The sequence below is a fragment of the Odontesthes bonariensis genome, chromosome 23 (genome assembly GCF_027942865.1).
Source record: "Odontesthes bonariensis isolate fOdoBon6 chromosome 23, fOdoBon6.hap1, whole genome shotgun sequence".
Taxonomy (NCBI): domain Eukaryota; kingdom Metazoa; phylum Chordata; class Actinopteri; order Atheriniformes; family Atherinopsidae; genus Odontesthes; species Odontesthes bonariensis.
In genome coordinates, this window is record NC_134528.1 from 20,195,042 (window position 1) to 20,214,676 (window position 19,635).

The 19,635-nt window shown below is 41.5% G+C and overlaps 1 protein-coding gene across 2 annotated transcripts in view; it reads left to right on the forward strand.

Annotated features, from left to right (window-relative positions):
- LOC142374195 (cytohesin-3) overlaps nt 1-19,635 on the forward strand; it is a 37,006-nt gene that overhangs the window by 13,059 nt on the left and 4,312 nt on the right. For both annotated transcript variants that reach the window (XM_075457737.1, XM_075457738.1), the window contains exons 2-10: nt 3,569-3,651; nt 4,762-4,826; nt 5,743-5,809; nt 6,015-6,133; nt 8,934-9,014; nt 9,116-9,228; nt 12,508-12,656; nt 12,785-12,896; nt 17,820-17,896. In XM_075457737.1, the coding sequence (XP_075313852.1) occupies nt 3,569-3,651; nt 4,762-4,826; nt 5,743-5,809; nt 6,015-6,133; nt 8,934-9,014; nt 9,116-9,228; nt 12,508-12,656; nt 12,785-12,896; nt 17,820-17,896 (866 nt within the window). The remainder of the gene's footprint in view (nt 1-3,568; nt 3,652-4,761; nt 4,827-5,742; nt 5,810-6,014; nt 6,134-8,933; nt 9,015-9,115; nt 9,229-12,507; nt 12,657-12,784; nt 12,897-17,819; nt 17,897-19,635) is intronic.

A 19,635-nucleotide genomic window follows, 5' to 3' on the forward strand; every position in this document is an offset into this window, starting at 1 on the left:
AAATAGCTACACTAGACTATCTACTGCTGCTTAGACTGCCGCTTTTTTTTCATCCAGCATCACCAAGGCAAAAGGAGGTTAAAGTCAAGTAGCGGCTGCTCGGTGAGAACATCTGTACGTGTTCAGTTGTACACATCCCACTTCCGCTCTGACAAACTGGGTTTAAAGAAGGTCGGGGAGGGTGAGCGTGTGGGATTAGTGCCAGCTGGCCGTTTTTTTGCTCATGTGCGGATCCTGCCACATGTCCGTGTGACTGTGTGTACGAACGGAGCTGTAATGCAGAGCATGTCTTTGTCCACACTAAGACGGATTGAGGACAGCAGGCTTCAGATTAGGGTCTGGATCCAAAGGAAGTTTCCCTGTCATTCCCGCTTCCTTGCATGTGACACAGCGAGCTGCAGGGCCAAGTCAAGTTAACAGGGTTATCTTTTTCAAAAGCTCATCCACTTTAAAAGACATTGCAGTGGGTTAAAGTCACATGTTCAAAGCTAGTGTCAGTATGACTGGGACCACAGCCAGTGTTAAGCGAGCGTGGGATTCTCACTCAGATGGTGTAAATTCCGGTTTTATGGAAGTCCTTGAATTATAGCCTGGCAATAAAAAAAATGTTTTTTTCTTTTCTGTCTGCGTGCACCAACGAATTACTTGAATATGCATAGATATGTGACCAAAGTAAACATTATAAAAGTTATTAAACTGGCGGGAGTGGGCTGGTGGCATTTCCTGCATTAGTTGAAACACCCTTAAAGCCTCTGGTTTCAGTGGGTGGTCGGGGACAGTTGTTAGTTTTGGGTGTGAAGGGCAGCAGGGGATTTATTCTTAAGAGAAGACTTTGAGGGATTTTGTTTTTAGGGGAAAATTAAAGGAGGCTCTTTTTCTTTTTTTTGAGGGGGGGGACGCATGTTGAAGTTTAAACCCTTTGGAGTGTCACACCATACAGTTGATTTCTACCACCAACTGCAGCCATTCAGCTATCTGACCACCTCTAAGGTTTTCAATGACTCACACCATAATTGATTTTAGTTGATTATCATTCAAGCCTGGCCATGTTTGCTTTGAGCCAGTAAGATGGTAGTGACCAGTTTTATCCCCACAACTCCCTCTATGCTTGCTGAAGACATTAACTAATTTTCTGAGTAGCTCATAGTGGGTCATGGGAATGAAGTGCGTTATGGATATAATTGGTGGACCACCAGTGTAGAAGAAAAAACGTCTTGAACAGAAACATTGGTAGTTGGGCCTCCTTTGTAATCAAATGTGTGCCTTGAAAGACATTAAAGTGGATGTGGTCAGAAAGACCTTGATTGAAGGATAATGATAATCCTTTGCCATTAATGGTGGCAGGGTCTTGTTGAAGTGAGCTCCCTCTTCTTTTCATTAGATTTGTAATGAATCAAGATTGTAATCATGATGGTGCAAGCTGGATATCTCCATTACCTAATGCACAGCGTTGAGCTAATGGAAAACAAGGGGCTCTATGCTGCTTGCATTTCATCTACCTCTGGGGAAATTATTGAAAAGACAAAGACAGCCTCTAATGTATGGCCTGCAACAACAGATTTTGAATCCTTATTGGTTTATTTTTTCAATATTTCCTTCATTAGCATTTAAAAGCATTACATCTTATTCATGGAGCACTTTTCAGGATGCTTTCGATATGCTTGAAGTTATTTAAGAATTGAAAAAAAAAACCTTTTGATTATTCTAAAAATGTGACTCTCTTCTGGACATGGACATATCCGTGAAAGGCTTGGAAAGATTTTCAGAGGAAGGCGGAAGCTTTAAGAAGAAAAATCTCTATTCTAGACAGAAGCTTGGCATCAGGCGAGCTGAGGTTTGGGGGAATAAGTGTGTGTTTGTGTGTGTGTGGCGAGGTGTCTAATTATGGAGGCTTATTGAAGGAGGAGGACTTGGAGTAGGAACTGGAAGTCGGCAAAGCCTCTTACAAACAGAGGTGATGTGGTCATGGGAACGGGAGTCATCAAGCAGATGCGCTGGTGTGTTGGTGATCAGCGATAAAGAATGCTACTGCAAAAGTTGTGATGAAACGGGGATCAAAGGTTCATCAGCGGGAAAAAGATATTAATGAGTAGATGGAGAAAGGCCTCTATTTCAAGACAAAAAAGCCATTTTAAAATCAGCTAATGACACAAAATTGTTTAGAGCTCTGGTTTCCTACATGGGTGCATTTAAAGTGTTGTGAGTGTTGTGTGAATGGAGATGTATCTACATGACACTTGAAAAATTGAAAATGTCTCTTCGAAAATGCTCTTTTCAAGCTAGCAAAATGTCCCAGAGTGATTTCAGAACAGAGCTCTCAGAAGCAAACGGAGAGTATTATCATAACTTTGGACAATCGCTTTGAAGTCTTAACTGGTAAAAACCACCAGAGTGTCACATGTTTTCCCAAATTAACTGTTGCTGTGTTTGAGTTATCCTGAAGGACCGAGAGACACAAGCTCCTCTAATGTATGTAGGCTAAAACCTTAGAAAACATTGCTCTAGTAAAACATTAAAGAGTTTGGTGAGACAGCCTTGAAACTTTTTGCGAGCGCTAATTGGCTTGAAAGCCACATTCAGTTTGCTCGAACTTAAGTTACATAAGTGTTGAGAGGCAGCCGGAGGTTAGCAACGCTAATTAACATCTTTATTTTCATACTGTCAGCCATTGTTCACTCAAACCCCCCCCCCCTGCTGTCTACTAAAAACCTGGCGAACAAAGGAAACCCTTCAGCCCTTTCTGCTGTATACCTGCCCTTCGTCACAGTGCTTCAGGATTACATAACAACGTTAGGAAACACACAACACTTGGCTGCCCTGAACGTAACTCTTAAACTGAATGCTTCTTCCTCTTGAGCCCACTGACCTTGAAGATGGAAAAAACTGATTTGTAGAGTTTGCATTGGGGTAAATAAAACAAAATTTAAAAAAAAGAAGGGAGAAATGAGAGTGGGATGAAGGAATGAAAAGCAAGACTGAGAAAGAAAGACGAGAGCAAGCCATTCTCTCCTCTCGCTCATGTTTGGCCGGAGCTGTAAAACTCTCATGGCTGCGAAATCGGGGTCGTGGGCTGTGTTAAATTGCCAAATTCACATTTAATGAAAGAAAACTTAATCCGAATTAGTTTTATTAATAGCATTTTCCCCTGAGCTAAATAGAGAAGGAAGGATGGAGAAAAACACTTTCAAGTGGAATAATTAAGGCTCTTCGCCTCCTCTCTATCCTCAGTTAATTAAGACGAGCACACAGACTCTTGATACTTATGATGATGTTGGAGCTGAACGAGGTAAAACAGCAGCAGCAGCAGCAGCAGCACTCTTTCACTTCACTGTACGGGGCTGATGAATCTTCAAGCTGATTTATTTTATTTTTTTCAATTTCTGCTGTGAGCTCAACACTTTGTTGATACTAGACTGGTTTCAGGGCTCACTTTTGTTTTTCTCATTTCGCAGCTTTGTTACTTGATCTAGTATATTTGATTTTTTTTGCGTAATAGCATGCAATGAAAATAGAGCTGTGTACAAATGAGAGTTAAAGTCCGCCGTGTTTTTCCCATCATGTGTTTCAGTTCCCGAGGATCTTTGCCTAGAGGAGAGGGATGAGCTGTCCAACATCCGACGGAGGAAGAGAGAGCTGCTCGATGATATTGAGGTGTGTGTATGTGTGTGTGTGTGTGTGTGTGTGTGTGTATGTACTGACAATATATACAGTGTACTGCATGTACTGGATACACTGAGCTTCATGTCAGTTGCTTGGATTGTTTGTCAGCAGAGCATTTTATAAACCAAATATAATGCAGTGGTTCAGTCAAAATGTCTGTGATTGTGAAAAAACAAAGCAAGAAAAAAGCAGCCTGATTTCAAAAAGGCACAAGAGAAAAGAATAAAACATTTCCGTAAAAAAAAAAAAAGGACTTAATGCTAAAGTTGGGGCACCCAAAATAATCTGTGCGAAACACCCGCTGCGACTACCTTTCAAGATACTCCATTGGAATCGATTTCCTGCTGTGGAGGCCATCTTCAGCTTTTTACAGATGGCGTGATGTTCATCTCCAGATGTTTGCTTGTATTTCAAAGGATTCACTCCTCTCTATACAAGTGAAATAGTGCCCATGATCGATCCATCCCAAGCTTTACAGTTAAGCAGGTTTTCTTTTCTTAAAACTCTTATTCCTCTCGAATCACATCATGCCCGTCATGGTCAAAAAGTTCTATTTAACTTAGTTAGTCCTTCAGACTTTTTTTCCGTTATTGATCAGGTTTGTGTAGATGGTCAGTTGCAAACCTCTGACACAGAATGTTTGTGGTGAAAACTCGAGATCAAGTCTAATTTGCATGCCAGGCAGCTGCTTGGAGGACAAGCTGAGACCAACGTTTCATCTTTATCATGAAGTCTTTTGGAGATCAGCCCTTTTTTTTTTTTTTGTGAGAAATTGTGACCGGTGGTGTCCAAAGCTTTACATTGACAGGAGATCATTTCATGGTGCAATTCGAGAAAAGAAATGAGCGTGCCCGTAGTCACATTTCTAACATTCTATTTACAATCATTTGCTTTTTAACTCTGCTGCCCATCTACTGCAGCACTATTTGCATGCTGTAAGTAATGCAAATAGACCCGCTGAGCATCTTTGCACACATCCAGTTTGCTCATTAAAAAGTGTTGCACTTTCCTTTGCAGACAGTTCAGTCACTGTCCCATCTCTAATATGGTTCATATAAAGAAAGAAAACAACTGTGGGATGCTTTTCTTTCTGTCTTTTAGAGGTTGAAGTTTGAGATAGCAGAAGTCATGACCGAGATTGAGCAACTCACATGTGTTGGGGAAAGGTAAGTCATGATTCTTTGCTTGTATTACTGTTGTTTGCGTGTATGATGCCAGCCTATATCATAAATTTGTTATAGCTCCTGTATTTCTTACCTTGTTGGGCCAACTCAGTGCGGAATGTTTTTTTTATTTTCCTGTGTCTAATTGACCTGGAAACATTAAAACCCAAGTGCTAAAGTCACAAATGTTAAAAAAAAATGTTTTTGATTTAATCTTTAACTAGATGTGTTCAAATCCTATTTATAATTCTAGCTGTTAAACTCTAATACAGTTAATGAAAGGAATGTGCCCCAAAGTTTCTGTGGTCTAAAGGTGAGCTAACCTGGAGAGGACTCCTTTGCATAGTGGCACCGATAAATGTACAGTGAGGACTTGCTTAGTGCCTCTTCTGTTCGAAGGGAATTGTTCCATTTTTGGAATTCCTTTTGTGAAGTGGCTTCAGATGGTTTTATGTAGCAAAATGTTGTTTGAATTGCTCTCTCTTGGCTTACATTAAGTTTATGAAATAAGTTATGGAGAATTGCTACCTGCCTTTAGAAAATAGATGCCATTTTTAGAATGTGAATTTTTCCTCAAGTTATGAAAGTACAGAGAATATGACTTGTGCAGCTTCTAAAGCTATTGATAACAGTTGTATTGTCTTTTACCTTCAGTGGAAAATGGTCACATCTAGCATCGTCTCCCACCTGAGTCACTGTCTCCATCTTAGTTGAGTGTAAGATTTGCTTGTTTTGGCGAGAGACGTGAAAGACTCGTGAAATACAAAGTTGCTTTTTGTATTGAATTATGGGGGAAAGGAGGCATACTTTGACAGGATGTGGCTTTATTTGGGAGTGGCATTGTTATATCAACCATCAATGTTTAAGCGTTGTTAATATGGGAATTAATCAAGTCTCCGTTTTCATGTTTGCGCTCCAGTAAAACGTCCCAGAGAAACAAACAGATCGCTATGGGCAGGAAGAAATTCAACATGGACCCCAAAAAGGTACTCTGCCCTTTTCGTTTTCTGTTTTTCAGCTCTGTAAAATCTTGATGCTTTCATCACAACCTCCAGTGTCTCACCCGATTTAAAGTGAACGACTCTCTGGGATGAGCGGCGATCCTCTCTCAGCTGTGAAATCCTGTCATTTTCCATCATCCGTCCGTGACTGAGTTGTATAGCCATCCTGTTTTCTTCTCCTTCTCCCCAGGGCATCCAGTTCCTGCTGGAGAATGATCTTCTCCAGCACACTCCCGAAGATATCGCCCAGTTCCTCTACAAAGGCGAGGGGCTCAACAAGACCGCCATCGGAGACTACTTAGGAGAGCGGTAAGTCGGAGTGTCTGTCGTGCTGAGGGAGAAAGTCGTGAGATTTACACCCCCCTCTGTGATTAAAGAAGGAAATTATGCCCTGGATTTGCTGATTAAAAGAGACTTGAGCCCCCTCTAGCATGAATCTTTGCGGCATCGTGGGTGTCTTGTCATAGTGAGTCCACCCTTTTGGACTTATTGCTGGTAATAAAACGACCATCCAGCTCCTCATGTGTCAGACCAGACTGCTGGGTGGTGAAAGAAGGAGAAAGCCCTGCCGTTGTACTCCAGCAACTATCTAAGACAGCTGGAGGACTTCTTAGATGGATGGAGAGGAGATAGTTTTATTCTTAAACTATGTGACAAAGTGCACTAGCACATAGTAGCAGTTTCTTCAGGGATCTTTAATTAAGTTAGTTAATGCAAAGGTTACCACTATAGAAGAGCAGACCTTCTGACAGAGTGGAATGAAGACCAGGGTTTATAAGCCAGAAGTTGATTGAGAGTGAATATGGATCAGGTGCACCAATCATCCCAACTGGCTGCACTCCGCCTCTGCTAATGAAACACACACACACACACACACACACACATACACAAAATAGACGGGGGGAGGAGACACAACAGGGAGGCCGGAGCAAACAGAGATAACAAGAGACACAGGGAAAAAACTAAGTCATAGCAGAGTGTTGACAGTAATACTGGATTCAGTATTTCACTATAGTACTTTTTACACAGCAGGTTATTTTAGATTCATTTTATAAAGCTGAAAATGTATCTTTAGGTTTATACTCCATTGAAACACCAGTTCTGCATGGGAGCTTGACATATTTGTCCCACATGTAATTCTTATTTTTAATTAAATATGGATTACAGGTTATTTTCTGCCCAGCTGAAACTCGGGTGGCCTGAAAACTACACACATACACAAGTTTTCTATTAAGTAGAATTAATATCCGTTGGATTACGTTGATGGATTTTGACTTGTTTGCTGAAAGGTTTTCAGTATTACCAAACAGTGTCTCCGAACCCCCCAAAAATTGCCCCTGTAATTTTTCACATTTCAACATCACATAGATTCATCTTCGAATGGAGAAAAAAAGGAAGTTTTAGATCAAAGGCTTGAGTTTGGAATGTTTTATGAATTTGGTTGAACTGACATGGAAAAGCCTAAGACAAAAGCAAAGGAAGGAATCATCGACACGGTTCAGCATTTCTGCCTTAAACAACCACTCCACATTTGTAGGGTGAGACCTGCCAAAGCCGGTTTTCTGGAGCAGGATTTATCCCACATTAGCAACACATTATATGTGATGCTGATAACATAGTAAATCAGTCTAAAGGGAGAGGAGATGGAGGCGGGGCTAATTTACATCACGTTAATACAGTAGACCGTTTTAAATGACGCAAAGGTGACATCTGAGCCATTTTAAAGGCTGAAGGGATTATTTTTATGAGATACAACTCCTAGGTGTGTAATTAATATGATCATAGAAATGTCTTTAGGGCTTCAACAATGCGGGAGGGAATTTGACTGCCAAATTTAGCTACCTACGGTAACAAACTGTTATTGTAAAACTCGTTCACCTTCATTTTTACGCAGAATATACAAGAGAGAAAAAGGAAAAAGATATCTTATTGTAGAGCATGACAAAACGGTCCGGGGAATATCAGTGCTGCATGGGCTTCAGCAGACAGTAGTCAGACAATAGCTGATTCAGTGGAACACACACACACACAAACACACACACGCACACTGACAGAGGCTGGCGACCCAGGGGAAAGAGGACTGCAAGGACTTCTTGCGTTGCCAGTAGACTTTAAACACGGATAATCATCAAAGAGGCCACCTACCCACTGGAAATCACACTAAACACAGGCTGAGGGTTTACACTCAGTAATTATCACTAATTAAGCTTATGCTGGAGACAGGAACCTATCATTACACGCTGAGCAGAGACGGAGATGAGGAGAGGGACACGGGAGGGCAAGATCGTGGAGGAGAAAAATCCCTTTTTTAAGTTTTACAGTATGCTCCCTCTTGTCATACTGAAACGTGTGCATTAGCATCATTCAATTTCAGCTTTATGAACAGCAGGCCACCGTCAATCTTATTGCGTCTAGACATAACGTTATGCGCAGCCCTCAGAGGCTGCGGTACAGGGTACAATATGGCCACTGACACTTGTGGTCTCATGAATACAAATAAACATGAAGAGAAATCCCCGAGTCTTCCTCAAAATAAATCTCAACATGTTATTGCAATGTGAGTTTGTTATTAGTTTCTTGTGAGCCAACGTTTTCAGCCTCTCCGCAGAATCGTGCCACATAAAACACAAAAACGTCAAGACAGAAAAGTCCCGGCTTGACTTGAACAATACACAGAGAAGAGTTGATACAGGCTGAGGATCATGGACTCGGGGTACAATGAACATGATCAGAGGAGCTGTGACCGCAGTCTGAGAGCTGCTGTTGACTTTTTCTCTGAAAACCCTCCAACAGTCAAACAAACCTCTGACAAAAAGGAGCCTGTGTGCGTTTAGTCTTTTTGCTGTTTTTCCATCAGTCAAACGCACCGCCCCCACCGTCTCCTCAATATCAGCCAGCTGTTTAAATTGTTTCCAGACGTGCCGCGAGCGTCTGATGTGAATAAGGGAACAAATATGACAAGAATGCAAAGAAAAATGGCTTTATATTGTTTCCTCCACCCTGTCTTCAGAGGTCTCCTGGATGGCTCTTCTTATTTTGTGAGAATAGATGGACTGATGTTGGATACTACTAGAAACCTTGATTTTTTTCTTGTTTTTTTCTCTTCAAGGGATGACTTCAACATTAAGGTTCTTCAGGCTTTTGTGGAGCTGCACGAGTTTGCAGACCTGAACCTCGTTCAAGCGCTACGGTCAGAAGAGTTTTTCATTACTATGTTGGGGAAAAAAGATAAATAGATAAATGTGATTACGAGAGATCCATTTTTGCCCAACCTGACATTCTCTGTTGTAGGCAGTTCCTCTGGAGTTTCCGCTTGCCGGGTGAAGCCCAGAAGATTGACCGTATGATGGAGGCGTTCGCTTCGCGCTACTGCCAGTGCAACCCTGGAGTCTTCCAGTCAACAGGTCTGTAACGTAAACCAGATTTCCCTCTGCATTTTTACACTCAGACACACCCTCACAGGCCTGTCAGGTGAGCTCCGGTGCCCCTTCATCCCCATCTGTCTTCTCTCCACAAAGACAATGCAGAGGCAGAGAAATGTGCTAGCCTCCGCTTGCTTTGTTTCCAAACATGGCAGAGAGGTGGGGCTGAATTTTGGCGAGGGCCGACAACCTGAATTTGAGAAAAAAGATCAGCATAGTTGGATCAGCTTGATAAAGTTTGCATTTCTCTTACCACCATTTGAAGAATGGTAGTTTAGATTTGAGCCATGTATTCATTACATTTACAACCTGTTTTTTTCCATTACTTATGGGTGCTTTCCTAAAAATAATACAAGGCTATACAGTAATTCACAAGTAATTAACTTGCGTTATCGAGCTTCACTACTTATTTGCTTTAATTTTTTTCCCACTTGGTCTACTTACACTTTTAATCACCACAGTTTTCAATCATCCCAACTCTCTGCGTATCTCATGGAAACTGAAAGGCTCCTACCCTCAGGGGCACAACCCGGTTGAGATTCAGTGTGTTGTCTATATCTGTGAGAGCAAAGTGTGCAATCCAATATGTTGGACGAGGTCATCTCTGAAAAGCAGCCTACTCTAGTGTGACAACAGAAATACCGTCTGAGGGGTCTCGAATAGGAAAAGTTTTTTTTTTTTTTTTTTTTTCCCTTTTTGAAGTGCTTTTCAATCATTAAGCCGTAAGAGTTACTGGAACTAAAGCTCGTTGTGGATTCACCAGATTGAAGTAACCACAGGCTCCAGTTGGTCGCAGCTACAGAGTAAACAACCAGCAACAAACAAGGGTCATTCATTATTCAGAAAGAGCCAACCTGGCTGAGTGATACGTGGTCTTGTTGTAAACAAAGCCTACAGCTACACCTGTCAGTGAATAATTAAAGAGGTCTGAGAGCGGTCGACCTTCTGTGCACAGTGCTGTCGCAGGTGTATGTGGTCCCATGGCGGCAGCATACTCCAAATCCTGGTGAGCTTCGGGTTAATGCATCGCCGGATTAGGTGCAGCTGAGCAAATACTAAAAAATCTAGATGTTTGGTAACGTACAGGATAGAACCCTCCAAAATGTTTTTTTGTTTTTTTTACTCGTATTTTTTAAATTCTTTCTTCAGTAGCCCCATCTGCACATAGGCAGGCATGAATATTCATGTGTGTGTGTGTGAGACAATCAGTGTGGGTGCAGGGCAGAGCATCAGCATGGGGCCTTGTCTGTAGCAGTAATCACGCACTGAGCCCACAAAACAACGACATGATGGCAGACCTTTAATTAACCACAAGCATACAAGCGACTTGTCTCATCCCTCTCATCGGTTTTCTATTTTTTTTTTTTCGGCTACACTGACATTCTTCTTGCACAGCACCGTATTGTGTACAGCACTCCTTTTTTTTTTTTCTTCTGACGGGTAGACAGACAATAGGCGGCAGAGGACCAAAGTGTGTCAGTCAGAGTAGACAGACCGAGGGGAATGAATGATTCATTTACGAGCAGCCACTGGCCTGTGTGAGTCTGGGCACTGACACGCAGCGGAGAGACTGTAAACCCATCTTCCCTAAATACACACACTCTCAGTGGATTCTGGCGGCTGCAGCAGAGTATGAAGCACAAAGTTCTGGATCCAAATAAGCTGGCGTGAACCACTCTTCTTTGCTCAATTTTAAGAACCAAGTGCTCAAAGGGTTAAACGATATAAACAGAAATGTCTTTGCTTTACCATAATTCCTTCAAATCCACTTTATTTCAGAGCAAAATGTACTATATTAGGCTCCAGCCCACATGTGATCCTGAATAGGATAAAGTGGGTATGGGAAATGAATGAAAATATATTCTAAAATATATTCTTTACCTTGCTGCATTACCTGACAGCTATAGGTACGAGTTGCTTTTTACTTTACATGAAGAAAATAAAGAGATCATGAGATATTGCGAAATTTGGTGAAAACTGAAACTCAGAGCAGGAGAGTTCTTCATCGGTTAGAGACTTAATGATTCAAAGATAATGTACATCACAGTAACATTTGCTGACAGCGAGGACACTGTTGAAATCTGCTGTGTATCGCAGTGATCTCTCCTGTTTGAATGCGTGGAATACAATCAGTCGTCAATCATTCATGAACCCGCATGGTCGCGCATGATAGCTTCCTGATGGGGAAGCTATCATGAAGTCTTTGTATATGTTAAAACCAAACTGGGAAAAACTTATGCAACAGCATCAAGAGATGTACCCGTTATTTCTGCGTCAATTTCTTTTCCTGATCAGTCACAGATAAAATGGCTTTGAATTATTTGATTTAGCTTATTGCAATTACAATTACAATTACTATTAGAGACAATTATAAGTCAGCATGGCAGTGGCAGTGTAGCACAAAGTTACACAAGGAGCACAAAGTCTCACTATATGCTGATGACGCCCTGTTTTATATTCTGGGAAAATGTTACACTGCACTTGTTATTTTAGCCCGTTGGTCATCAGATGTTTTCTACACAATCTTCCTCCATACACAAGTGCTGCGTGTAGATAGGTGCTTATTCAACATGGTTTGGAAAGCAGATATTGTTGCGGTTTGATTGATGCAAAGCATTTTGCAATACAGTGAGCACAGCAGATACAATCAACACCAGAAATGATAAAAAGAAAAAAATGGAGGCAACTCACTCAAATGCTCTTTGGTAACCCACAAAATAAATGTTTTTTTTTTGTTTTTTTTTTACTTTTAGACTAAAAAAAAATCATTTCTTCAGTGCATTCCCACAGATTGCTTTAGCATCATCACGTAGCCTCATCCTTTTCACACATTCTCTTGTTTGAATACTGAGATTTCCAAATTAAGCCCAATAGGTTAGGATTTGATTGATGCCTAACTTGAGGAAGGAAAACAAAAAAAACCCAAAAACAACTGCAACTAATAACATTTTAAGTGATCTTGACTGTTTAAGGGAAGAAAATGAGGGTGAGAAGAAAGAGACAAAAATTAAGCATCCACTTAATCTGATTCTAGGATAGCTCTCAATTTAATTTGGGCACTTTGGGCACATTTTCCAGGAAAGGAATAGGGTTTAACTAAATGTCTAACCCAGAAAGTTTTAAATGAAAGGAACAAAATGGCCTCTTATTTCATTGTCTGTTTCTGTTCTTTTATTCAAATATGTACAGATAGACGCTGTGTGAACATGTTCTCTTTAACAGAATGGCTTAGTAAACCATGTGATTCCCCTCCTGTTGCAGATACCTGCTATGTGCTGTCGTTTGCTATCATCATGCTGAACACCAGTCTACACAACCCTAACGTCAGAGACAAGCCTCCCGTGGAGCGCTTTATCTCCATGAACAGGGGCATCAATGAAGGAGGGGATCTGCCAGAGGAACTTCTCAGGGTGAGGATTTGTCTGAGTGGATGTGATTGATTATCTGTGATGCATCCTTCACACGTACTCCACACAAATGAGGCATGTCCTCCCCTGTTTCCCAGTTGGATTAATAGATTCCCTCCCCTTGTCGGCAGAACCTGTACGACAGCATCAAAAACGAGCCCTTCAAAATCCCAGAGGATGATGGGAACGACCTGACGCACACATTCTTCAACCCAGACAGAGAGGGCTGGCTCCTAAAGCTCGGTATGTGCATTCAGCGACTCAAATCTAACCCAGATGATGTCGATTTATGTCAGCAGAGCCTCAGCGTCACTTCTAGGAGAGTTGTTTTCCATTTTTCTGCTGAACTAAGCTGTGCTTTCAGGTGACCATGGTGGAGGTTGATAACTCCTGAGCGACAGGGTCTGACAATATACTAATGCAAGGTATATGGTGTTGTAAAGATCTTTAAAGAGTTGATGCTATGTGAGTTTCACTCATAGAATTTTAGATTTAAAGGCCTGGTTACACCAGCATTTAAAAGAGAGCATTCAGCACCTGTGTCACATCACCCAACTTTACACATCCCTGCACTAACCTGACATCTGGGCGATGCATAAATAAAATGTGTCATAATTTCAGATTCACTTAAGGTCGTAAGTTTACGTTCTTTCACCATGGAGATGGCAGTGATGTGCTTTCAGTGATTCAGTGGGGTTTTTTTTTCTGGAAACTATTTGGTGCACAGATTTTGATCTATTTTTGGTTCTCTAAAAGCAACAATGATTTAATACAGCACGCCTAATACTTGGTTACATACTGCTTAGTAAGTTGCACCTTGACAAGATGCTTTTGGTGGCTGTTAACAAACTTCTGGCGGAATTTAGGTTGGATATTTGACCACCCAACTTTGCACAATTCACTGAGTTCAGTTAAATGAGTTGGTTTCCACGAATGGACCTGACTTTCAAGCTCAGTTCACATATTTCTCATTGGGCTCTTATTTCGTGACTTTGGTAAAGCCGTACCAAAAGCTTTATGTTTGACAGTTTTTATTCGTTTAAAAACTAGCTTTAATTTCCGATTGGTCACGCCATATCGGCACATAAAGACATCCTTGTTGAGACGTTACCCCATCCACTTTTTGTGATCTACCACTTTTTCCGGTGTAAAACAGTCCCGGAGCATGATGCTACCACCACCATGCTTAACACCTGCTACAGTGCTCTTGGGATTGAACTCTTTCAAACACACCATGTTGGCCAAATTACTCAAAGGCTTCTTTTCTTGGACTGCAGCTTCTCAAACTGTGGTGACGTTAAAATGGTGATGGTAAAACTCCCTTGATTGTAGACAGGGACACTTCCAGTTTCCATCAGTTGTGTGCATTGGTGGTCCCAGGGTTGTTCCTGACCACCCAAACAGGTTTCCTTAAAGATGAGGGTCACAGCTGTCAGCTGTGGTCAGTCATTCTCATTAACAGGAAACTAACAGGAAGTTTAGAGACCTAACCTTGTCAAGTTAAAGGACACTTTGGGACATAAAGTGACACCGATTTAATAATTTTAATGGGTGTATTTATAATTTCGACCCAGAGTTGATTTTTGAAGTCCCACAATAGATTAAACTTTGACACAAGATTTTTCTTTTCCTATCAAAGATGGATGTTGTACAATTACACGGTCATGGTAATCATGTCCATGAGGAGTTTTTATGAACTTTAGAATGGATCTCCAAATAGTCATTTAACTTTCACCACCACTTAGTTGAAATAATGCGGACAAGAAGCTTAATCTTGATTTTTTTTAATTTCTATTGCCTGCTGCATGCTACCATTGTCGTTGTGAGCATGTTGTGATCCCAATATCAGCAATGATCTCAAAGCACTGTGGTGCTTCAGCATGGCTGTAGACTTTGCTCATATTCAGCTTGTGCTCTCTTACAAATATGTGGCGCTGTTCTATCCAATTCAAATCCTCCGCTCTTGTAATGTCCGGAGTAACATTCAAAACAAACATTAGCTCTTGTTTTCCGGCCTGGCATCCCTATTTGCCCAGATGACTGTCCACCTCTATCATGGTTACTTGAAGATCTGTGATTTATGACAACTGCAACGTGCCTCTGTACCTCCATCATTTTGTGACCTCTGCTCTTTGTTTTGTCTCCTCACATTCTAAGCTACTAGCAAGGTCTCTCTGAACCTCTCTGTCGTGTCGATCTTTGTGCTCACTGTCTTTTTCGAATCTGTCAGCGTTTTTTTTTTGGTTTGTTTCTCACTTCCTCTCTCTCACCCTTTTCTGTGTTGTTTCATTTTGTTCTGTGATGGCTGTTCCCTCTTAAATCTTTGTATTAGGAGGTAGGTAACGCTTCGTCCTCATCCATCCTCTCTGTTCACCACAGAGCGCCCCCGCACCGGCATTGGCTGCCATTATCTCGTCAGTGCACTGGGCCCCTGAACATGCTAGCCACTGCATATAGTTGGCTTGTTGTATCAGAGCTATAAGAGGACAGATATGTTCCTTAGCACTTTGAGGTGATGGGTTATCTCTTTGATAGGCAAGATGAGTTAGAGGTCATTGATCTTAACGAGGATTGGCCGCATTCCTCTTGTGGCTCTGGAAAGGGTTCGATGACGTACGGGACTCGTCTCAGTTGGTGTAACAAACACAGAGCGTTAATCTGCATCCGTAGGAGGCCTAGCATCTCTCTTTTTTTTTTGTAATTAAAATTTTAAAAAAGAAGAATTAATATGTGTTCGAGCCCAGAAGAAATTAGCATAGTATTTTTTTTCCTTTCTTCTGTTTTTTTGTATTTTTTTTTTTAACAAGGAGAGCCCATTCTGTTATTCTTTAAAGCTTTTTTCCAGTCTTTGCGCTAAGCTAACCTCACTGCCAGATGTGACGCTGCGTTCCATTTGCCTTGGAAGTTTGAACTTGGTGCTGAGAATGGCGCCACATCTGAGTTAGCTGTGTTCCGGCTGGAAGTCAGAAAACCAGTTCGATTGTTGGGCTCACCGAGTGAGGCTCTTTGCGAGTCCGAAATCACATTTTTGGGGGTGTTCCAGTATATATTTCCAACTGGGAACTCTAAGACTTCAACTTCCTAGCTCAAGAACATAACATCTGTCTCAAGCTAAGTGCAAAAGCAGAAAGGCTATTTATCCTTTTTGGGAAACCTCTGCAAGTGAGCGGAAATGTATGTTTTCCAACGTGTCCTATACTTAAAATGTGATAACCACTATAACTTTAGAAAGTCAACTATATGTCTCTAAACAAAAATGGCCTCAGGCTTCGGTGTTGCTATCTAACGTGTTTCTTTTTTTTTTTTAAATTTGCGGAGACAAACCGCTCTGTACCACCGGAGACTACCCTGCACGTCATACAGCTCCTTTGTCGCTAGAATGCACAGCAATGCTCCAGCTTCAGTGAATGGGCCGCTTGAGTTTGTGCTGTGGGAATGCTCACCTCCTGCTGTGTAACTGGTCATGCAGTGAAATAAAGAAGACCCTTGCCCCTTTTCATTTGTCTTCCTGTGCTCCTCTCACTGCACCGTCATTGATTCCTCTCTCTCTTCCTGTTTTGCTCGCCATGAAACCAGCTGCGCTTGCCAGGTTATTGTTTTTTTTTCACACAAGCAAATTTCCCTCTAATCCCCCTCTCTAAAAGAGCAGCCTCTAATATTAAAAAATTAGGGACATTTTCTTATTTTTTTGTTAATCATTTCTCCCATTGTGTCGAGGGATTCAGTATGATGTGCTGCACTGCTCTGCTGCTGTGAAATCCATGTATGCGCTCTCATAACTATGCTGTTAACAAGGACCGAGCCTGCTGCCATGCCTGAACCCATTATCATCAAATTTGGACAGCATGTCATAAAAATGTTGTTATGTAGACACTTTAAGAGTATATTTCAGAAGGTGGCAGGGTCACAGAGACATTGGGTACCTCTGTCAGTCAAATCATGGCTGTGCTCTTGAGGTACTTCAGTATTTTTATTTTCTGCTGCTTTGTTCTTCCTCTCCTTTGCGCCACAGAGATCTCTTGCTACATCATTACTTTGACACCTTGAATTACTTTTAAGATGTAGGTTTTACAAAAGCATGATAAAACAAGCTTATAGAATAGCACTTATTAAACAATAAACCAGTGGCCTTCGATCTTCTTGAAGTCTGACATCTCAGAAAAAGCAGCGAGCAGTTGGGGTTACATTTTTAGATTTTTATTTTTTTTTGCAAACACAAATAACAAAATCTGACAATATTTCAGGCTTTCTCTCTCTGGAAAAAAATAGATAAAAGAAGAAGAAATTTTGTATTTTAGGGAAGACATCAAACATGTGGCTGAGAGGAGATTATCAGCTGTCCAAACAGGCTCATGCTTCAACCATAGCAGAGTGAAACTTTAGTAACCAAAAAACGGCGGATGTACCTTTTAAATCAAGTAAAATATCCTCGTAGATGTCTGGATGTCTTTCTAGTTAGAGTACAGGATGAAAATCCAGGTCATCTTAACATTACATATTGATTACATCAGTAACGGCTGCTTTGTGCACATTCCACACAGTCAGCAAACATGTTAATATGGTGCACATGTTGCATTGAATACATAGGTAAATTGCAGATTGAATCATCGGTGCTGTAATTAACAGAAAATCCACTAATCCCAATAATCTAGTTTTATCTGATGACAGGGGCAGATGGAGTGATTGTCCCTCTTTTAATTCTTCTTCCTGATATCATTCATACGTTCAGATGCTTAATTGTGATGTAAACAAGGAAAAGGCTTTGATTCAAACAGCGTTGGACTTTTTGTGTCAAATTCCAAAAACTTTGCAACAATCATGAGCCATTACAAGTCGAGCATAACGCATACCGGTTAGACCAGGAGTGCTCCTTGCTACTTTAGCTCCCCTCATGTGTCTGGGATTTCTCCATGAAGGTAACGCAGGGTTCAACGGTCTTCACAACCCTCCCCCCACCCTTCTTTTTCGTTCGCCTGTTGGCATTAATCTCAAGGGACATGGGGGCAGGGCGCTGGATGTACATCCAAGCCTTATGTTGCAGGGAGACGGTGATCAGAACCAGATGTGGCACGTGGAACTGGGGTCTCCTGCAGGTTAGCGTCTACATGCACAAACAATGTCAACTCTTCAGTCGCAGCTCAAATGTTGTGCGTTTCTCCCCGACAGGTGGCCGAGTGAAGACGTGGAAGAGAAGGTGGTTCATTCTGACCGACAACTGCCTCTATTACTTTGAATACACAACAGTAAGTTGGTGAATTTGTGTGTGCTTATGTGCAGACTGTCTTAATGCACGCGACAGCTAGTTTGACACTGTCGTTTTTTTTCTTTGTCAGAATTCACATCTCACACTCAGATGTAGTGACTCTTAACAGGAGTTAACACAGCATGACAGCAAAAATCTGTTTTTCCTGCTGTTTGGCTTGGTGGCAAAACTGGTAGCGCTCATTCTTGCTGTGTTCCCCAGTTGCTTGGCAACCTTAAAATGAAGGTAATTGTTACTGTTGCCAAAGAAGATGCAGAGCAGCATAAAACATCGCAGCGAAGAAAAAATTAAAATGGGAATGACTTTGTATTCATGATTTCATCTAACATTAAGTCAAACTAAGATGTGGAATTCGGTAGTTTTGGTTTGTGTGCTCAGTATTGAAACCAGTGAGCCCAAAGGCAGAGAGGAAACGTTAGTGGATTTGAAATGAATCCATTTAGTCCATGTTTCTCTTTCACCCACTCACACAAAACAACAGAGGCACAGGTCTTTGCTCCACAGCTTTATTATTTAACAGACGTAGCACCTTTGACTGAAATGAGCCACACTCCAGCAATTCCCGTGCAGCATCATAGGAAACATCTGAAAAGTCCACAGCAACCCATCTGGCCCTGCTAAGCTGTAAGCCAAGCACCCACCCCACCCCAAAAACCCCACAGCCAGAAATCCCTCTGCACACTCGCAGCGCCTGCTGTGGCAGCGGGGGGACGCGGAACACACTTAGCCAGCTGTGAGCAGCTGTCCCAGGGCATTTCCTCCTCCCGCTGTGCCCCCTCATTAGAAGGAAGATGACAAGCAGGACACGGGGCTGTTCCTCAAGGTCCCCCACCCCCTTCAACACTCCCACACACCCCTCGCATCTGGGCTTCTCTGGTGCACTACACTCTTGGGTGCATGTTTGGAGAGTGCGGGGTTACGTCTCCCTCGAGTGCCGTGCCTTACGTGACCAGGATGAATGAAAGCCTTCCGTGTGCTTTACCTACACCTCGATTTTATTTTTTTATTTAACCAAATGGTGCCGAGCTCAGGCGCTGTGGAAATTAAAAGTGATACAGCGAGAGATATTGCCCCATCTTTTTTTTTTTTTTTTTGACGTGGTTAAGTTTGTTTTGTAATTTGTAGCTGTTACAGTTACGGTGTGAAATTGCCTCGATCGAAAACCAGCACCTCTGTGTTGATCTTTAATCTGAGCCAAAATCAAACTGCGCAACAAATCAGTTACAATACTGAAACGATATTTGAGTTTGGCATGATGTCTGGTGAAAAATTTGGGGAATTCTTCACTTCCTCCCCCTTAGACATTTTCATTTCTCTTTTTAATATCTAATCCAGGAAGACAGGGGTGAGCAAAAAAAGAATGAAATAGATATATATAAACAAAAAATACATAGATAGTGGAATGAAGACAGATAAAAAAACCTAAAAGCTAAATAACAAGCATTCTTATTTATGTGCATAGAATATGCAAGTTAAAATACGTTTTAATTTTTCATGGGAATTATTCATTTATTTCCTGTTGGTATCATTTTTTTATCTGTTCAGATAAGCTTGTTATTTCCCCCCCGTTCTTTATTTTTTTTCTCCTTATAATTTTAAATATTTACATATTGCTGTTACCAATGATCTCTGAACCCCCCCCCCCCGTTCAGAGATCATTGGTCCCATTCACAGATTGTTGTTAGTGTGAGGCCAGATGTTGGCATTTCCTTGATGTCT